The following is a 19,572-nucleotide window of genomic DNA, read 5'->3' as shown; positions in this document are numbered from 1 at the left end:
TTCCCCTTGCCGCCACATCCCACACATTCCCCACAAAATTGCATTAAGCTTTCAATTCACGAACGATGCATCATTTAATTAGTGCAATTATGTAAAATCGATGGCTCTGCCACAACAAAAATCGTTCTTGCCGCACACCAAAAAAAAGAAACCACGTGGCGGTCGAGCAAAAAACTATTGGAAAAACGGCATAGAGTTGTTTAAAAATAAAGAGAAAACACTTGGCAAAGGAAAAAAAAACGTTATAATAATAACGTCGAATGTTAAAGCAAACAGCAATTTAAAACAAGTAGAAAATGCTGATTTGCACGGATAACGAAGGTTGAGATACTCTTCCACTTGGGAGATATATTTATCTTATTCAAATTGTATCCTGGCTACAGTTCTATGGTTTCAATCAGATATTTAGCTCTCTTTGGGTCTTATCGATTGTAAACTTTAATTTAATTCTTTCTATGCTTACTCTTCTGCATGGCAAACACCTCATCGAACGCATAATACCCTCCATGAGAGGGTAGAAAAAAACACGAGTTCAAAGGGAGAGCGCAACAGGGGATTGGAGATAGCAGGGTCTACAGCAGAGTTAGTTGGAATTGGTAGGCGGTAGGCGGTAGGCGTGACGGGGGCGCTAGTAGAGTGAGAGAAAGACAGAGCGGGGGAGGTGGATGCGGGGAGTGCTGCTATTGAGCTGAAATGACAGCCGCCATTGCAAATTGAAAGCAGCAGAAGGCGGCACGGCTGGGGGACGGTGGGCAGGCAGCAAGTGAGCCTTGTTTAGACAGCGCCGCCATGGCAATTGCACACCAGGTGGCCGAGGGGGGGTGACGGAAAGCGAGGGTGTCAGTGGAGGGACGTGCCTGTCGTAGGAGTCGTAATTAGAGCGTAAAAACCAGAGCGTACGAAAAACCAAACGCGCTCGGCCAGCTACTACTATATCTTTTTATACCCGGTACTCGAAGAGTAAATAGGGTATATTGTATTTGTGCACATAACGGTTGTATGTAACGCACAGAAGGAAACGTCTCCGACCCCATAAAGTATATATATTCTTGATCAGCATCAATAGCCGAGTCGATTGAGCCATGTCTGTCTGTCCGTCTGTCCGTCTGTCCGTCCGTCTTGTTGAGCGCCTGGATCTCAGAGACCATAAAAGCTAGAGCCACCAAATTTTGCATCCAGACTTCTGTATGCTCACACTGTTACAAGTGTAAAAAATGAGCCACGCCCTCTTCCGCCCCCGCAAAGGGCGAAAACCTCCCAAATCTACAATTTTAAAGATAAAAGAAAACTAAAAACGCCATTCCGTAGGGAATGACCATATCTATCTGATCACCAAATTGGGATCCGATTGGATCATTATTATGGCCACAATGAAGAAATTAAGTTGCAGTGGCTAAACCCACCCTGTCCAGCAGCTTTTGTTGCTTTTACACATTCTCTCATTCACACTCTGCTTCGCGCAGTGGCAGAGGCCTCTTCCCCTGACACGTCTCTGACTCATCTTCTGCCACGACTCTGCCGCTGCCTCTGCCCTGACTCTGCAGTGTGTGTCTCTAGGGGAGGGTGGCGAGCTAAAGGAGCGTGTTGGCGTGAGTAGTGTTGTTGATGTAGATGACAGATGAAGAGAAAATGTAAAATTTGACAAATAACCGCTAAGTTGCAGATGTAGTACTGAGTACCGGGTATAAGAGTTGTGACGCGGCTTAAGACGCGTCTCACAACGTTCCTCCTCGTTTTTACGGCTCTGCATTGTGTAAATGTGTCTGTGTCGTGTGTGTGTTTACAGATACAGATGCATACACATATATTAATGCATGTGTGTGTGTGTGTGTTAGTGCTTTATGCGAAAAGAAAAATAGATAGCTAGAAAAAGAAGCCAGAGATGAGTAGAGAGAGAGTGGAAGGGCGACAAGCTAGAGAAAAGCTAAAGCAAACGAAGCGAAGTGCTGCCAAAACCTTCACCCTAGCACCCAGCCACACTCCCTGCCCCTGCCCCTCGTGACACATATATGATTATTTCCGAAAGGTGACAGCTATAAAAAAAAAACACCAACAACTACAGTAACAGGGGTGGGGGGACCTAGGAAGGCGGCAGTCAAGCATGTGGGCGGAGCATATCGTACACAAAAGGAGAAGGCAAGACAACAAGAGGAGTGGAGAAAGAAAAGGAAGAGAAGGCGGAACGAAAAAAGAACCCGGGACAGAGGAGAGACAGCACTGTTGCTCTTTTCACACACACACACACAGAAAGGGGAGGTGTGGGAGTGGGCGTGGGAGAGGGCACACATCCACCCACACATGGCGTCTGCATAAAAGGCGCAACCAAACAACACAGAAGCTCGTTGCTGTGACACCTTTTCTCTGCCGCTTCTCAGTCTGCTCATCTTTTTATCTTCTTTTCATTTAATTTCATTCAGAGCACTTCATCCTCCCTCCACCAGTCGTCCCTTCCCTTCCATCTGGTAGTTGTTTTTTTTCTTGCGTATTTTTCTAGAAAATTAATTAACAACAAATGCAGAAAGCAAAACGCAAAACTGCATTTTATGGGACCACTCCTTAAGCCTCTCATTTAATTAATATTCATCCAACAAGTTTTTTCGGCAAACTGAGGCCGGCCTTCCACTCCTTCAGAAGGAGGCGATAGAGAGAGGGCGGGGCGGGACAGGGGCACCCTCCTATGGCAATCTCGGACTTCCGCTCAATGGTTTTTTCCGCTCTGGTTTTGGCTTACTTTCCTTCTCTCGATCTTGGTTTCTTCTTTTTTTATCGACATTTCTGTGGGAGCAGACGGCGCAAAGGCAAAAAACAAAAAATAGAAAATGCAGCAGTTCAAGGAAGTAATTATGGTTTATCCAAAGGGACAGATAGTGGAAGACGAATGACGGAGAGGTGGAGAGGACTCGCTCAAACTTCAACTTTGAGAGAAAATGAGAAAAGAAAAACTAAATTAAAAAAGGGCTGCAAGAAGTCAGTGGGCAGAGAGAGAAAGACAGAAAGGGAAGATGAAGATGATAAAAAAGCAGAAAAAGTGCTGGGCAACAGAAAAAACTATAAACAGAAATAGGAGCAAGATTTATTAAGATAAGGTTAGGCATTCCGACACTCTCCAGTTTGCAACATAAACAAAATAGACAAATCATCTTGCCTCTTGCCTCACCTTGAGCTAAGACACCTCCGGGGCACCAGATATTTTCCGCATATTTTGAGCGCTGTCTGGAAAGTCTTCACTCTTTTCCCAGACACCTTCTTGGATGCCAAAGAAGCAACTCCAAAGCGAAGTAGATAAGCAAACTGAAGGTGCATTAATCGCAAGGTAGGGGAAATGCTTCCTACACTCGTATGTAATCCACTTTCAGAATGCCCCACCTTATTAAGCATACATCCTGCATAGATATCAGCCTCATCTGAAACAGCAGCCGCGATAGTAATGAAGACAGCGATGCTGACAGCAGCAGCCGTAGCCGTAGCAGTAGCAGCGGGAGAGGAGAGTAGAGCGATGGCAGCGACAGAGACGAATGAATCAAGTTTCAGTGAAGGACAGGGACGGAGAACATAATTGTCTTTTGGAGTCCCTGCTAACTAACTAGCAACAACAGCAACAGCAGCAGCAGCAGCAGCAGCAGCAGCAGCGGGAGAATGAAGTGGTGGAAGAGAGAGCCAACAAAAGTGGAATAAGACGAACGCGGAGCAGAATGAAGAGTGAGCCTGAGCCTGAGCCTGAGCCACAGCGAAACAACAACTGAAAATGACATGATGAAAAATAAATATACAAATAAAGTTTACTTTCTTCAAAACAAGAGTTGGCAGTGCTTTCGTTGTTGGGTTTCTTTTTCGCCATTCCCTCTTGCGCCCACAGAGGGTTTCTGGACGATATCCATCCGCCATTCTCCATTCTCCATCCACCAACCACTTTCCTCTACCTCCCTCCCACCCTGCACAGAACCCACCAGAGGCTTCAGCCAGAGAGCATTTATCGTGGGGCAAGTGCAATTTCTTGTAGTTTCAGTTCGAGTTCAATTCTGTTTGCTTTTGCAATCTCGTATTCTTCTTTTTTTCTGTGAGCCCCTCCGCTCCACCCTCTTTCATCGTTGTTTTGCGTTTCCCTCACTTCGCCGTCTTCTGTAGGGCTCCCACCTCCCATTCTACCATCCTGCCCAATCGGCAAAGAAAAGTTTCCCCGTCGTCGTCGGGGAAGAGAAAATAAATTGCAGTGCAGGAAATTTTACGCTGTTTGCCGCGAAATTGATGGGGAATTGATTTGAAAGCAAATACATAAATAGTTGCAAGTGGTAGCACACACCCCACTCCCCGTGCCCTGCCCTGCCATTCCCCACCGCACTCCTTGCCTAACAATGGCATAAATCTCGGGAGGAATCGCCTTCAGACTGAGAAATTGGTTGGGAATGTTGACGGAAAATGTGGAAAATGCGATTGTTCCATTCCATCTTACTCTCTCTCTCTATCAATATCTCATTCCCCAGTCTCTTTCTGTGTGTTGACTTCCGCGATATTGAGAAATTGTTGTTGTCTCTAACGGAGATATCTAACCATCTGCAGCAATTTGTTGTGTTCCACTCGAAAAGCTTTAACCAATGAGTGGGCAAGAGAGGTATGCAGGGAACTCATTAGGACTTTTTTAAAGGGAATAATTGGTGGAATTTGAACTTACTTCGAATGAAAATAGTTACTATAATAATAATAATAGTATTCAAAACGGTATTACTGATCGCTGCTCAAAAGTTGAATGACTTTTCAATCCTATTTACTCTAACAGACTGCACTAAATTGACTAACCTCGGCTCAAACCAGCCTTAATTCAATTGAAAACCATCCAAAATGTACAAGATTTTAATTTGATTATTCAACTAAAGTGCAGTGCGTTTCGTAGCAACAGCCCCTGTTCACTTTCTAACCGTTATCAAGTTGAATTTTTGCAGCTCTAAATCAATAAATATCTGTTCCTTTTGAATGCATTTTCAATATGCAATTCAAATGAAAAATTCCTCACTTTTTCCACTACACAAGACAGTGCGTTTCTTTGATGTAAGGAGCAGGAGTCCGTTAGTTAACAAAAGGCATTCTTTGGCTCTCGCTCTGTCTGTCGCGTTGTGCCTTTGTCAATCAATAAATAACCAACCACACACTCGTACACGTACTCTTATGGTGTTCACTTGGAAAATTCCACTGAAATGCAAATAAATGACAGTACGTTTCAAAGCAGCAAATGCAACAGATTTGATGTAATACCCAATTCAATAAGTGACTCCATTCACAACTCGTCGTCTCTTTTCATCCACTGACTGACGACTAACGACTGATGGCATTAACAAGACGATTATCCTCAATGCCACAATCGTCTATGAAAATGTATGTAAATATGTAGAGACTTGTTTGGCTGCTTTACATTAGTGAAACGCAGCTTCTGCTGCTAGCCTGCCGCCTGCATATCGCTCTTGACATGGCCATGTTCTATTCATTCGCCATTTCAGCCACTTGGCAAAATTGACTTAACTCTCAAGCATCAACAAAGCCAAAGCCACAAGCCAACCCATCACCCATCACGAATCCAATTCAATCCACGAGCATATCTTTTCAACTACAACAAAATGCAACCGCAATCCAAACTTGTACTCGTGGCATGCCTCATCCTGGCACCATTTGTGCCACACATTCTCCAGCAGGTGCAGCTCCTGCGGCAGCGACCACAACGCATACTTTCGCACGCTGCATCATCCAGCATCCAACATCCAGCCACAACAGCTTGAGCTCAGCGTGGAGTCGCAGGCAGTGTGTGTGTGTGTTGTGTGGAATGTATTTCGGGTTTTGGGAATCCACTTACGGGTGGCACATAAATATACCATGCATGCATGTAGTGTATAGAATGTGTGTCTGGGTATTTACTTACCGATTCAATGGCCTTCTCCAGACGAAAGATCTCCTCCTGGAGGAGATGTAGGGTTCCCGTTTTGCCGCGATGACGTGCAAAGGCGGCGGCACAGGCGCTATGAATGCTATTCACCCAGTTCTCGAGCTCCACCTGCAGGAAAGTGGAGGGAAGAGAGAAAAGAAAGGGAAACGGGGATTGGTTAAAGAGGAAACATGGTAACAAATTGCAGGACCAAATGCACCGCAAGCAATTTGCCTGCTGCTCCCCAGCGCCAAACGTCGAACTTCTGCCGCGGCACCCGTGGCACCCGTGGCAACCCATCGTGTCACCTCCGTCATTGCTGTCGTTGGCTGACTATCAGTTATGCAAATTTAATGACAAATCACGTTGGCCCAGAGAGAGCGGGAGGTGGAAAGAACGGAGCAGAGTTGGCAATCTGACAAACTGCCACAGAGACAGAGACAGAGAGAGAGCGAGGGAGAGGGAGAGCGTGAGCGAACGGGTGGGATGGAGCGTATGCCTTTGAGACATGTAACAGTTTAGGGCACAAGGATGCGGCTGCAGCTGCAACAGCCGCAGTTGCAGCTCCTGTTCAAGGCAATCTGCCAGTTGGCAGTCAGTCAACGCCGAGAGTTGCCTCATCCACACCTCAATCACATCTCACACCCCATCCCCATCCCCACCTCGCCCTCGCCCTCACCCTCCACTGACCATTTTGTGAGCCTTTTGCGGCTTGCGTCAGTTAACGCCTGCGTCAGCGTCGTTCGTCCTCGTCGTCGTCGTCGTCGTCGTCGTCCATGCCCATGTCCTCGTCCTGTATCTGCAGCTGTATCTGTGAGCCATGTATATCCATGTATCTGGGGGGCAGGGCAGGGCATCTGTATGCATCTTCTGCTGCTGCTTTATGTGGCATACATTTTAGCCTGGCGATTATGAGGAGACTGCGTCTGAGGCCTGTGTGGAAAGGCCGCGAGCGCTGAACTCAGGCTCGGGCCTTCCATCCTTGCACATCCTTGCGCAAACAAATTTCAGTTGCCAGTTGCCTTGCCGTTGCCGTTGCCTGGCCTTGCCTCATAGTTTTCCTTGAAGGACTTGTGTACGCCATGGATATTGACTGCTCAAAATGAGCGCCTCAGGCGGTGGCATTCTCATTCTCATCCCCATCGTCATCCCCCCAACACCCATTCATCCACCCCACTCGAAGGACTCACCTGACAGGGCGCCTGGAAGAGATAGGCATCTCCGAATGCCGTGCTCAGACAGAAGATGTAGTCACGCTTGGGATGCTCGGGTATCGGTTGCATAATTGCACCATCCACAATAATTAAATGCTTGGGCGCCGCCTCCACGCTCCGCCCCTCACGGGAGTCGCATGGATAGAAGAGCAGGGTGGTGCCCTTCAGGCACACCCAATACCCCTTCCAGCCCCGCTTTCGTGCCAATTCGATCTGATGCTTCTTGCGTAGTAACCATTTCTTCACCGATAGGAAGCTACATACAAAGAGAGAGAGAGAGAGAGACAGAGTTAGAGATTGGTTATGTTGGGTAACAGCTTCAGCTTCAGCTTCAGTGTTATCCTCCGCTCCTACGTTTGGGGAATTGTAATCCTAGAGAGGAGAGGGGCAAGCGGGGCAAAACTTCAACAGCTTCCAGCAGGGAATCTCCCTCATAACTCTTCGCACACTTTATCATAATAATGTTAATCCTCAGACTCATCTTTGTGCCCCTCTCTGGCTACCTTAATCACTGCGAAATTATATTCCTTGGTGACCCCCAGGGGAGACACACACACACACACACACACAGAGAGAGAGACCCAGGGAGGACTCCATCCTGGGGGTTATTTATGATGACTTGTTGGACGTGCTATCCTGCTGCTGCTCCAGCCCCAGCTCCTGCTCCTCCTTTTTGTGGCTGCCACAGATTACATCAACTGGAGGAATAAGAACTGAAGGGAGGACTACACTGACATGGAGGAGGAGGTTTTCGGAGGGCTCTAGTTGAAAGATTTCTGATATCTTGAAAGATTGTTCAGCGATGCACTGCACCTCTTTAATGAAGAGTTTCAGTTTATGCATATTCTGTGGCTGGAGCAATTTAACTGTAGAGCCACACTTGGCTGAACATAAAGATACCCTATGAAAGGCTTCAAATATTCCCAAATAAATATTCAAAAGACCATAAAGAAAATTAAAGTTAAATATTCTCCTGGCTCTGACTGAGAATCTATTTCCATATCTGCCTGTTTTCAATTTCTTCTATTTAAAAGACTTGTTTCTTAGCTAAATAACACTCACCCAGCTTTTCGTACAGCTCCTGTACAATTGAAGGAGGATGCAGCGGTGCCAGTGGCCTTTGCTTTATATGGAGACGCCATGACACTTTCCCCATCATCTTCATCCGAAACGGCAGTAGTTAGGCTCATTCGATCATCGTCCGAAATCTGTAGAGGAAAAACATCAAAAGAAATAACACATCAGTGACGACAATAAACGCAGAACGATGAAGGATGGTAACACAATTCGATTCTAATTAGGGCAAAGTCAAAAGGAGGAACACGAGGAGTCACGTCAGACAGCTCCACCTCCACGTACGGGGTGGTTTCCATTCGGTTCGGTTCGTTTTGTTTCGGTTCGATAAAATTCAATAAATCCAAGAAAAAATAATTGAAATAATTAAGTCATAATTAGCAGGCGGCAGGCAGGCAGGCAGGCAGTCAGCCAACGCCAGACACAGAGCCCCCGAAGAACAGCGAAGGATTCAACTGTAAGTCCTGCAACGAAGCCATTTGAAACCAATAATGGCGGCTGCCCAGGGATCCACGTCTCTCTCTCGTTGTTCTGGTTTGTTGCCTCTGTATGTGGCACTGGTTGTTGTTGTTGTTGCCTGTTGTCTGCTGCTGTTGCTGTTGTCAGTGCCGACAGCAACATTTGTTACGTATGTCGTCGATAAAGCAATTTGTCTTCTCTTCTCGCCTGCATTTTTAGTGGCAGAAGGAAGAAGAAGGGAAAAAAAACCCAGGGACAGGGCGCCAGCCAGGACTCTCATAGCCAAAGATGGAGATAGGGCAGGACGTACAGTTGACAAAATGGCAGACAGACAGGCAGAGAAAAAGAAAGAGAAGAGAGAGCGAATGAGAGGGAAATAAATGGCGAATGGCAAACTGTTACTTGGCAATGTTATTTCATCAAAAGCCGGGTTCAGACTCCTCGGCTCACTAACTGACTGAATGACTGAATGACTCACTGACTAAATGACAGAAGGACCAACTGACTGACTGACTGAGTGACTGTTGTTTGCCTTTAGCCTCTGCCAGGCCTTCTTCCCCTTCTGCCCAACTTCCTTCCGCTCTTCTCACAGCAGCAATTTTCCTGCCTTTGCAACAGGATGGAGACCTCTCACCCAAGCCTCGTCCTCGCCTTCGCCCTCGGTCCATGTGGGAATTCCAGGCCAAGACTCCCGGCTACGTGTCCCGCGTGGCAATAAAAATTGGTTTGCCCATTCATTCGTTTCAATCGAAAGGAGAAATGTGAAATGGTGGCCGGGGCAGGCCACACACCACCATTCACCCACCAGGGAGGAGGAGGAGCAGGCGAAGAGCCAACTGTCGCTCACTTGCTTTTCATGCCACTTTTTATTTGAGTTCCCAAGGAAATCAATTTACAATGTGTTTATTCGTTTCGTCTCCCCTTTCCTGGTGCTGCCAACTGGTCCACATTCTCTCCTCTTAGTCCTGCTTGGTCCTACTTCTGGCTGGCCTGGTTACTACGATACTTCATGCCTCCCCCGCCCGTGGAAACCATCTCCGCTTACGTTTTTGGCAATTTTCAAACATTTTTGCTCATATGCATGTTTTACAAGTTATTTATTTGACTGCCTCTGCTCCCCAGGACACACAGCAGGAGGGGCAGAACACAGCACACAGCACACAGCGGCAGGGCAGCCAAGTGGCTTGTGCGTTCTGTGTTTGCATACACTCCGGACCCAGTCCCACCCGTTGAGCAGCCAGCAGCGCTTGCTCCTTGCGTCTTTTGCCAGCCATGGGGTCATGTGTACTTAACCCACAATCAGACGACAACGACAACGACAACGATGAGGATGAGGATGCGGATGAGTACGACGGAGACGTTGGCCAAGTTTAATCAAATTTTATATTAATCGAAGGAGTGCAAAGGCATGCAAATAACCGAAAAGAAAACCTGGCAACATGGGGAATGGCTTAGTGTGGGAGGTGCCACGGGACAGATCAAAGTGGTTACATGGCTGAGGGAGGGAGGGACTTGGGGGGTGCTAACCAATCGATATCTGTGCGTGTCACTTTAAAAGGTTGGAGGATTTTCAACTCTACGCCGCCGCCCCCCTGCGACCAATTTAAAAGGAAACTTTCATATTGAAAACTTCAAAAACAGAGGGAAGCTCTCTGCTCTCTCTCTATCTCTGGCTCAAGGATGGGTTGGAGGAGCAACAACCTGCCACAGCAGGGCTATGGCACTGGCACTGGCACTGGTACTGGCACTCCACCAAAATGAAATAGTTTCCGCTTGCTCAATGAAGTTTTCCATGAAAATCATCATCAGCCAAGCGGAAGCTGTCGAGCGGAACTGTTCAACTGTTTCAGGATGAAGACGGGGGAGGGGAGGGGTGGAAATTGTTGAATTTTCCTGTGGCATGTGGCATGTGGGAAAGGGAATCGAATCGAAACGAACGAACGAATCGAATGTGTCTGTGTCTGTGGGTGTGGGGCGGGAGTGGGAAGGTTGCATTGGAGTAACGATTGGAGAGATTTTCATTTGATTTAAAGACTAGTGCTTGACCCAGTAAAAAGGAACTCGCACTCGACCAGTACTCGACCTCAAACGGGAGAGACAGCATCCACTCTTTAGTAAATCAAATTTTGTGACTTTAATACCATTTATCCTGAAAATGTATGCAGGGGCAGAGTCCTGCCTTAAGGAAGGAAATAAGCAACAAGAAGCAAGGGGCGCCAAGTGGAAATAGTGTCAAGTAGAGGAGATGAGGGGGCCTAAGGGTCTAAACTACGGGAATTATGTACCCTTTTACAACAGATTACTCTGCATACGAAATGATGTCTGTGCACCTGCCTGAATCCTTGGTCATCGTGCGCCTAAAAGTACCCCGTACCGAAAAGTGATTGTGTCCTGTGCGGGCGTCCAAAGAGTTTGTCAAATGATTCATGAATTTTTAATTGGCCAACCCCGACGTACCCGGAGTAGTGTTTCTTGAATTTCATCAGGCCCCCCCAAAACTGACAATGAGATTTAGGGGCCAACAACGCTCCATGGGTCTCCCTGCTCTTCCCGCACCCTTCCCTGCCATTACTGGGGGGCAGCACTCGCACGAATGGCTGTGTGAGCACTCACATGGGTCTAAGCCTAAATGGGCAACCCAAAACACGAACGGGAAAGCGGTCCAAACAACAATCACACAAAAGATTAAATGCCAGCCAGTCAGTCATTCGTTTTTGGGGGTGCCCAAGCCCAAGCCCAAGCCTCCTGCCTCCTGCTTTTCGGTGCTCCATCTGATTACTTTGGGGCCTAATACGCCATATCTCAGCATCAGTGCAAAATCAAAATTCAATTTACGCACAGACGAACCCTCAACGAGGAGGCAACACACAGCAGACACGCCCACTTAGGCAGCGGATGGGATGGATGTGTTGCTGCTGCTGCTGCTTCTGCCTCACTCGAAAACGCAGGAGGTATGTCGGTGGGATGGTGGGATTCCCAGGTGCTTTTCTGTTGGGGCCTGCCTGCCTGCCTTTCGTTACGATTTCTAATCAAGAATTGATTGTGATCCCTCGATGCGGCTGTCGTTCACGTTTCACCCATAATTATCAATGACTTTTGAATGTCAAATGTGAGAGAGAGAGCATCTGAGATGTCGTTGGCACAGCCATTGTCACACCCTCCCGTACACCATTTACACCCCTCCCTCCTCCCTTCCATCTCCCTTGATGTTTTTCCTTTTTTTTGGTTGAAGCGAAAAATCTTTCTCATATGTCGCCTGTCGTCAAAAATTACAATATTTGATAGAGTGTTTATGCAGCGCGTCCTCCCGCTCTCCCCTCTCTCTGTGGGATATCCGGCAAGGTTAAGCATGGCTCCTCCAACTGCCTCATGTGGTATCTGTGGCACGTCGCCGGCATTGCGATTAAGTGAGGCATTAAGGCAGCTCAAGCAAAAGCGAGAGCTGGCTGAGGCAAAAGGAAGCTGTTTTTCCCCCCCAGTAAAATAAAATTGATTCAAAGACAAATCTGGAATGCAGTCGAATTGGGACTACTCCTTCGTTAAGTATAAATTGCGTAAAGGTTCTCAAAGATAGATACGAGTGCTTAAGTTTCTTTTTAGCTGCTTCAGCTGCTCGCATTGCACTGAGAAAATCAATTTGGATTTATTCTGCACAGAAGCATCCGCCGAGGGAATGTCATTTCCGAATTTGATTAAATCGGCAAAAACTAATTGTCTGAAGGTGAAAACTGTTTAGCATTGAATCAATCAAAATTGACGAGCAAAAAAAAAGTAGAGTTGGGGCAGATAAGGGAAGATTGGTACCTCCCAGGGCATAAAAGGAAGCCCCATCCCAACGGGTAAAAATCTGTTTTATATTCAGTTCGTGTGGCGACATAATAAGCTTTAATTTGACCAAAAGAATGAATGAGTCATTAAATGAGCTTTTCACACACCCACACACACATTCCATACCAGCAGATACTTTTGTATCTTTAATCCAATGAATTTTATTCAGGGACATACTCTCCGTTTCTCCTTTCGCTCTTCTATCGATCCTTGGGCATTAATTAATATGCAGTTGGCCATTCCCCTAATCCTTGATATTCCATTGAGGCTGTGCCACTCATTTGAATATCTGCTGCCGCCTGTGTCTAGTGCAAGTATCTGTATCTCTTGACCAACGTGTATCTTTTGTTTGTCAAGTCTAACCAAATGAAAGATACATGTAAGCAGATAAATAGATACAATTCTCTCTCTACCGATATGTTACTCTGTGCGTTTCAATTAAGCTGTGAAGTAGTTTTACTCACAGTTTATGCATCACAGAGAGAGGTGGCTGGATACCAGCTATCTCTATTGAACTATCTATCCATCCATCCATCCGTACATCTATCCTAGCTCTACTCTTTCTATTGGGTTTTCCCCTCCTCTTTTCTTCTTCATACAAATGGCCTTTTATCACTTTGAAGCGCTGTGTCTGTGATTCATGCGTATTGCAATCAATGCCATTCATTACCCAAAAACTAAATACAGCACTTCAAAAGGATGGGCATGGCCATTTCTCTCTCTCTCTCTCTGTATGGGTGTGTGTGTGTGTGCGTTAAGAGCTTTTCTTTTGGAGAGTTGGGAGGTTGGGTGTGGGCTGGGCTAATGCTTTAATTTATTGCTCCTTTTGTGGAAGGAGCCGCCGTAGAAGTAGCAGCTCGAGCGTGAAAAGGATGGGGCTTTGGCTTTGATCAACGTTTTGTTAAGCAACCAAATAATTAAGGACAAAGGAGTAAGGAGTAAGTACCAAGCATTGCCTGTTACATAATTTCATTTGATTCACAAAATCTGAAAGAACTAAGTCTTAAAGTTCTTTTTTTACGGGTTTTACCTTGCGAAGGAACATTTCGTTGCACTGCTTGGCCGTGCTGCGCCAATGGCGATGCCTGTACCGTGAGTTCCCCAGCTTCAGGGTACCCTGCAGATCGGCTGCCTCCTCGACCACCCGCCGTATGCACTGATAGCGCAGGCGATTGCATCGATGTATGGGCTGCAGGGCCACCACACCGCCATGCTCTGGCTCTGATTCTGCACCAGAGCGCACCTGATCCTCGTCATCGTCCACCCAGGCACTGAGTACACCCTCCACAAAGTTATACAGCATCTGGATGTTGGCCTTCATCGGTGCCGAACCGGATGGCACTTGCTCTGTTTTGATGAGCTTCCGATTCTGGCACACCTCCCGCAGCAGATTCTCCCCAAAGTGCACCGTCTTGTGGCGCCTTCGACGTGAGTTGAGCGACGCCGCCGAGGCGGACTTCATCAGCTTCCCATTGATCGTCGCTCCATGGTGATGGTGCACATAGGACGTGGGCAGCGGCTGCACCAGACTCGTCGTCGGCTCCAGCCAGCCCAGACTCATGCCCATGGATGATGATGCCCCGTGTATTCCTCCTCCGCCTGCCCCCGAACTGGCAGAGTCCCCGCGCTGGAGCGTGTTCGGCTGCGAGTTGCTGCGGTAGTGATGATGCGAGGGCGGCGATGGCAGTGGCCGCATCTCCAGATCCTCGATGTGGTCCATCATCATGATCGGAGGCGCCGGTTCGATGTCGTCCAGTGTGGTCGGGGGCTGGGCGAGCTGTGTCCGCAGACGATTGAAGTCGGCGGCACAGCGAGGCAGTGAGTTGCACTTGGCGGCATTGAGGCATTTGCGATTCTGGCAGCTGAGGAGCGGGGCGCAGCAGGAGCGGCACTCGTGGCAGATGACCAGCCGCCGCTCGACCCCTCCTGCTGCTGCTGCTACCTGTGGCGGTGGCGGCGGCGGCGGTGTGGCCGTCGTCGATGGCGTTGTGGGTACATCGGAGCCCATTCCTCCTGCTCCTATCAGATGGGCGGGCACCGTATGCAGCTGGACTTGGGCCAGCTGCTGGTGGCGGGCAAGGTTCACCGAACTGACGGACGAAGTGAGGCAGCGGCTGGGCGGCGCCTGAGCCTGGGACTGGGACTGGGTCTGGCACTCCAGGTAGCGGCAGTGTGGATCCGTGCAGATGGGCAGCAGCGGACAGTCGGGATCTGTGCAGGGGCCGGGCGAGGGGGAGCGTGGCGCCCGCTCGGCACTGGAGGACTTGCGCTTGTGGCCGCCCGATCGCTGGGCGGACATGTCCGACACGGTGGCCGACCTCTGGGTCTGATGGCGACGCGATCGCTCCCTCTTCGATGCGGAACCAGAGACGGCGGGATCCTTGACCTTGGGCACATACTGATACCGTTCCTTGTGGGGCTTCGCGTACAGCCGTTCCAGATGGGCGGTCGATGGACCAGGGCCGCCGCTTCCTCCTCCTCCACCGCCCACCACTTCGCTGGCGGAGTGTCGCAGCCGGCGCTCCCTGGACCGTTCCTCTCTTCGCTGGCAGAGGGGCGTGTGGGCGAGGGCCAGGGCACTGGGCACGGCATAGCCGCTGGGCACATTTGGGGCCGGAAGCGGCGGTGGCGGCTGCTTGCCGAGGGACTGCAGCTTGTGCAGGGGATAAGCTATCCAATCGGGCGGCTGCGAGTGCTTTTGGTGTGCCGCCTCCTCCTCGCTGACCGCTCCACTGTGGCCCAGGGAGTGCCGCTTGCGATGTGAGCTGGCGGGTGCCATGGCCTCCTCCTGGGAATTGGACCTGGGCGCGTCTCCCCCACTCCCGTTGCGACGATGATGGGAGCGCCGTGGCTTGGCTGCGCCACTGGCCTGCATCTTCGTCAGCCACTCCACAATGTCCGTCTTCAGCAGCGAGAACTCGCACGGTCCGGAGCTCTGGCGGGACAGGGGCTTCTTCAGCAGCTCGGACAGAGCCTTGGCATAGGCGGAGGAGGAGCTCTGCCCGCCCTTGGTCGCGTCCGACGGCAGTCGCTCTCGCTTCCTGGGCAGGTGATCCAGCAGCCAGTCGGGCAGCTCGTCCTTCAGGACGGTGATCTCGCTGGGACCCGAGGAAGTGCGTGCAGGTGCTGCAGCCGCTGGCGATGCCGTCTTCTGCAGCTTCAGCCACTCCATGGTCTCCTCCCGCACCTGTCCCCCTTCCGCGGAGCGTGCAGAGTGACGCTGCTGGGCCTTGCGGTCGAACCACTCGAGCTGCTCGGGTGCCTGCCGCAGGGCGCTCTTCGGCATGGTGGCCACTTCTTCGGCACTCTTCTGGCGACGCGGTGGCAGCTGCGGCTTCTGCTGCTCCATCCGCACGTGACCGTGACCGGAGGGAGGTTCGGTTAGGCGCACCGAACCCTTGCGACGGATGCACTTCTGCTCCATGGTCTCCTCGTCGCGGGCACGCACTCGTCGCGTTATCTCGAAGATGTCGCCGTTGATCTGGTGATAGAATTTCTCCACCTCCACTCCTCGATCGAACTCCTCCTTGGCCGTGGGCTTCTGGGAGCGTGACGGAGGCCTGGGCGGTGGTGGGGCCCCCGCCTCCTCCATCTTCTTCTTCTCATCGCTCTCGTCGGAGGAGGCGTTGAGCAGGGCCCCGGCCCCGGCCGCACCGCCATCCACGACCCAACTTATCGAACGCTCAGCGGTGACGGGAGCTGCTGCTCCCCCCGCTGTCGTCTTTTCCGATTGCTGGAGCAGTCGATCCAGGGATCCGTGATGGGTCTTGATGGTCGGCCCCAAGGATCCCTCGCCGAGCGATTGCAGCCGGCACTGGGCATTGCAGATGCAGACGCCGCGCTTTTTGCTGCCGAAGCGGAACAGCTGGCTGGCCAGCTGCGAGACATTCTCGCCGAGACCCAGCCCCAAGCCGCCGCCGGTGCTTTGCTGCTGTCCCGCGGCGGCTCCACCCGCATCCCTTCCCGAGGCCGTTGTTGCGGATGTCAGGCGTCCTGGGTGCGTGACGGGTGTGATGTCGACGATCACGCAACAGCAGTGCAGCGAGAAGGTCTTCTTGGGATCGCCGTCGCTATCAGCGCCGCCAGCACTGCCACTTGCACTTCCACTTCCGCCTCCTCCGTTTCCGTTTCCTGTTCCGACTCCACCGCTAACTCCGACCCTGACGATTCCTCCTCCGTGTCCCTGTCCTTGTCCTCCTCCTCCCCCGCTTCCGATTCCGCCTCCTCCGCCAGGCCCCCCGCTGAGGGCCGAACCGACCGCTCCGTTGTTGTTGTCGCCGCTGTGTTCCCGCTCGTTGTTGTTTTGTTGGGCGGCCAGAATGAATCACAGAAGGAGCAGCAACAGCAACGGCAACGGCGACGGTAATCGGTATGGACAAACGATCGGATAATAAGGCTCGCCTGGGTGCTGCTCCTTTTTCGTTGCTGCTACTCGTTGTTCCCGACTCTCTACACTTCTATTCGTTACTTTGACTACTCGTTACGGGGCTACTACTCCCGTTGTGGCCATGCAAAGGAGGACGTCGACACTCTCGCTCCATGGATGGTGCACTCAACTCGCTCGCGCTATTATTTATGCACTTCTCTATTCATTTGGCGATTATTATTCATTTGATTAATTAAACTAAAAGCTCATTTTGTGGCACAGTCATTTATTACACACTGCTTTTTGGTAATTTATCTCTCCGCCGGACTCTCCCTCTTTTCTCTCTCTTTATATTTCGATGTCTGTCTCGGGGGACGCACACGGCACGGGGTACGATGCGCGTCACACACACATTTATCTATAATTAATTATTTTTACTTGTTGCCTTTTTGCGGGCAGCAAAAAAGAAATCGTTTTACCATCAGTCCGTCTGTCTTTCTCTGTTTGTGTCTGTGTGTTTGGGTGTGTAAGTGAGTGTGTTTTAGTGTGTGTGTGTGTGTTTTTATTCGAGGATTTATTTAATTATATTTGTTTTGCTCTATAAATCACAAAGCGTTTTGCAGTGCCCTTCCCCCAGCCCCTGCCACACCAACAGCCACCGCCCTGCCATGTTCCTCCTATGTTTCTGTGGGGCAAACAAGTTGTAGTTTGTTCGCTTTTTTTCTTGTTTTTGGTTTCCTGACTTTTATTATTCCCTCTACGAGAGTATTCCACAGGATTTAAATTTCAGGATTCACTAAACGAGTGGATTGATGGTGGGAATTTTAGTGGAGATGGTTCTTCATGATTTTAAATCGCATAAAGGATGGATGGGTAGATAAATTGCACAGAAAATAAACTTAAAAAACAAACAAAAACATTAAATTACAGTAATTAAATTAGAGAGATACAAAAACAGTAAAGTTCCCAGCTATTAAATCTTTCTCGGACAAAAAAATACTTCATTAAAAAATTAAGTGTCGTTCTCTTTGGTTTAAATGTAAATAAATGCCATGAAATAATCCCCAGACCCCTTCGAAATTCTCAGAGTTCGCTTACACAAGCCAAATACCAGACAAATCCCGGACTGTCATCTGCTATGTTATGCTGTGCACATCTCATCTCTCCATCTCTATGCCTCTATCCATTTGTTTATCTATCCATCTGTCTATGGCTATGGCTCTTACGTACACGTACCGTACGTGTCTGCTAGGCGTAGGCGCTTTAATTAGCATATATGTATAAAGGCCATCCGAAAACATTGTTTCATGTTAAACAAGTCAGTTTTTTCCTTCGTTTTTTTGTGATACGGAAGGCGGCTTCTTCTTGTGCCGTCTTTGGTGTTATTTTAAAGTTGCTCTGCGAAAAGTTTTTGCAGCTCGTGCGCAAATATTTTGTTTGTTATATTGCTAGCATAAATTTGTTGGCTATCTGCACGGACACAGACGCAGGCAGGCGCAGGCACAGAGAGGCAGGCAGAAGGAGGAGGAGATGTGCATATATTTATAAGCGCATACATAAATACTTTTTGGGGGCTGGTGGCAGCAAATGCATAAATTTCATGTCTACATCTACATGGGGAGATATGACTCGGAAGCGGCTAGGACTATGACTACGCTTGCTCCTGCTCTGGCTCGTCTCTGACTCTGACTGTGAGGATACCTTTAGTGTTTCATGGCACATACCCCAACTATTTCTACTACGCATACCCCTACTTGGCTTCTGTTCTACGGATACCCCTGCTATCCCTGCTACGGTCATGTTTGTGTTTATGCAAAGGAGTTTACGAAAGTTTTCCTCCTGCTATTCTTTTTTTTCTGTTTCGTTCGGCTCCTGCCAAAAAGTTTGCTTGTTAAGTGAAAGGATTATATGATCCAGTTCTTCCATGGGGCATGGGGGCCAAAAGGGTGGAAAAACTTAAAAATACACAAAAAAAACAACAAAACAACAAAAAGTTTTCTTATTTTCCTATTTTTATGCTCATGCTGCTGCATGCACCTAAGATGATGGCACATCCCATACACAGCTCACAGAACACACAGCACAGAACTTGCCACAAACTTGAGTTGTGTTGATAGTTTTTATAGCCTACTTTCCTGGGACTTGCCACACAACACCCAGGGGGTAAGCCTATGTGTGCGTGAGTGTGTGCGTGTGTGTGGCAGCGAGAGAGTTGCGAATTAGTGTGTCTTAGAGATGGAGAGATGGAGGCAACACAAACTTTTCGGGGCAGCTTGTCCCGTTTAGATTAGAGCCGTCGATAAGTTTCAAGTTTGCCGCATTGGCCATGTGTTTAGCTGCCAAAATGTGTGTGCGTGCTTGCAACACACTCTCTCTGTCTCTCTGTCTGAGCGTGTGGCAAGGCTCAACTAGTTGGTAACTGATGGACGGGGGGACGGGGTGGGACTGCCTCCTGATCCACCACTTGAAAAGGTGCTTGGGCGCATTTGTTTAGCGATTTTCGCTTGATTCGGCCAATAAAGTTAATTTCCTTCTCCCAGAAGGGACAACTTTTTCCCCACCCTCGAAATCTCGTGCTAAATGACATTTTTATATCGTTTCGATTGTTGTTACTTGCGGGGGGCTGGACGGGGGACAGGCCCCAAAAAGTTTCGCAAAATGACAAAAGTCCACGCGATTCCCAACTCAAAAATGTTGCACGGGGATTTCTATGCAGAGAGTCC

The 19,572-nt window shown here is 49.1% G+C and overlaps 1 protein-coding gene across 17 annotated transcripts in view; it reads right to left on the bottom strand.

Moving 5' to 3' along the window:
• Positions 1 to 19,572, bottom strand: part of LOC117895018 — a 95,672-nt gene that overhangs the window by 39,987 nt on the left and 36,113 nt on the right. For 12 of the 17 annotated variants that reach the window (XM_034802383.1, XM_034802386.1, XM_034802387.1 and 9 more), the window contains 3 exons: positions 8,185 to 8,330; positions 7,099 to 7,378; positions 5,906 to 6,037 (listed from right to left, as the gene is read on the bottom strand). In XM_034802383.1, coding sequence (XP_034658274.1) covers positions 5,906 to 6,037; positions 7,099 to 7,378; positions 8,185 to 8,330 — 558 coding nt within the window. Of the gene's footprint in view, positions 1 to 5,905; positions 6,038 to 7,098; positions 7,379 to 8,184; positions 8,331 to 13,513; positions 16,649 to 19,572 lie in introns of those variants that run through there. The other 5 variants (XM_034802379.1, XM_034802380.1, XM_034802381.1 and 2 more) reach the window with 3 other exon arrangements.

This window comes from Drosophila subobscura, chromosome J (genome assembly GCF_008121235.1).
Source record: "Drosophila subobscura isolate 14011-0131.10 chromosome J, UCBerk_Dsub_1.0, whole genome shotgun sequence".
Taxonomy (NCBI): Eukaryota; Metazoa; Arthropoda; class Insecta; order Diptera; family Drosophilidae; genus Drosophila; species Drosophila subobscura.
The sequence above is the reverse complement of the archived record's forward strand: the minus strand, read 5'-3'. Positions and strand labels throughout refer to the sequence as shown.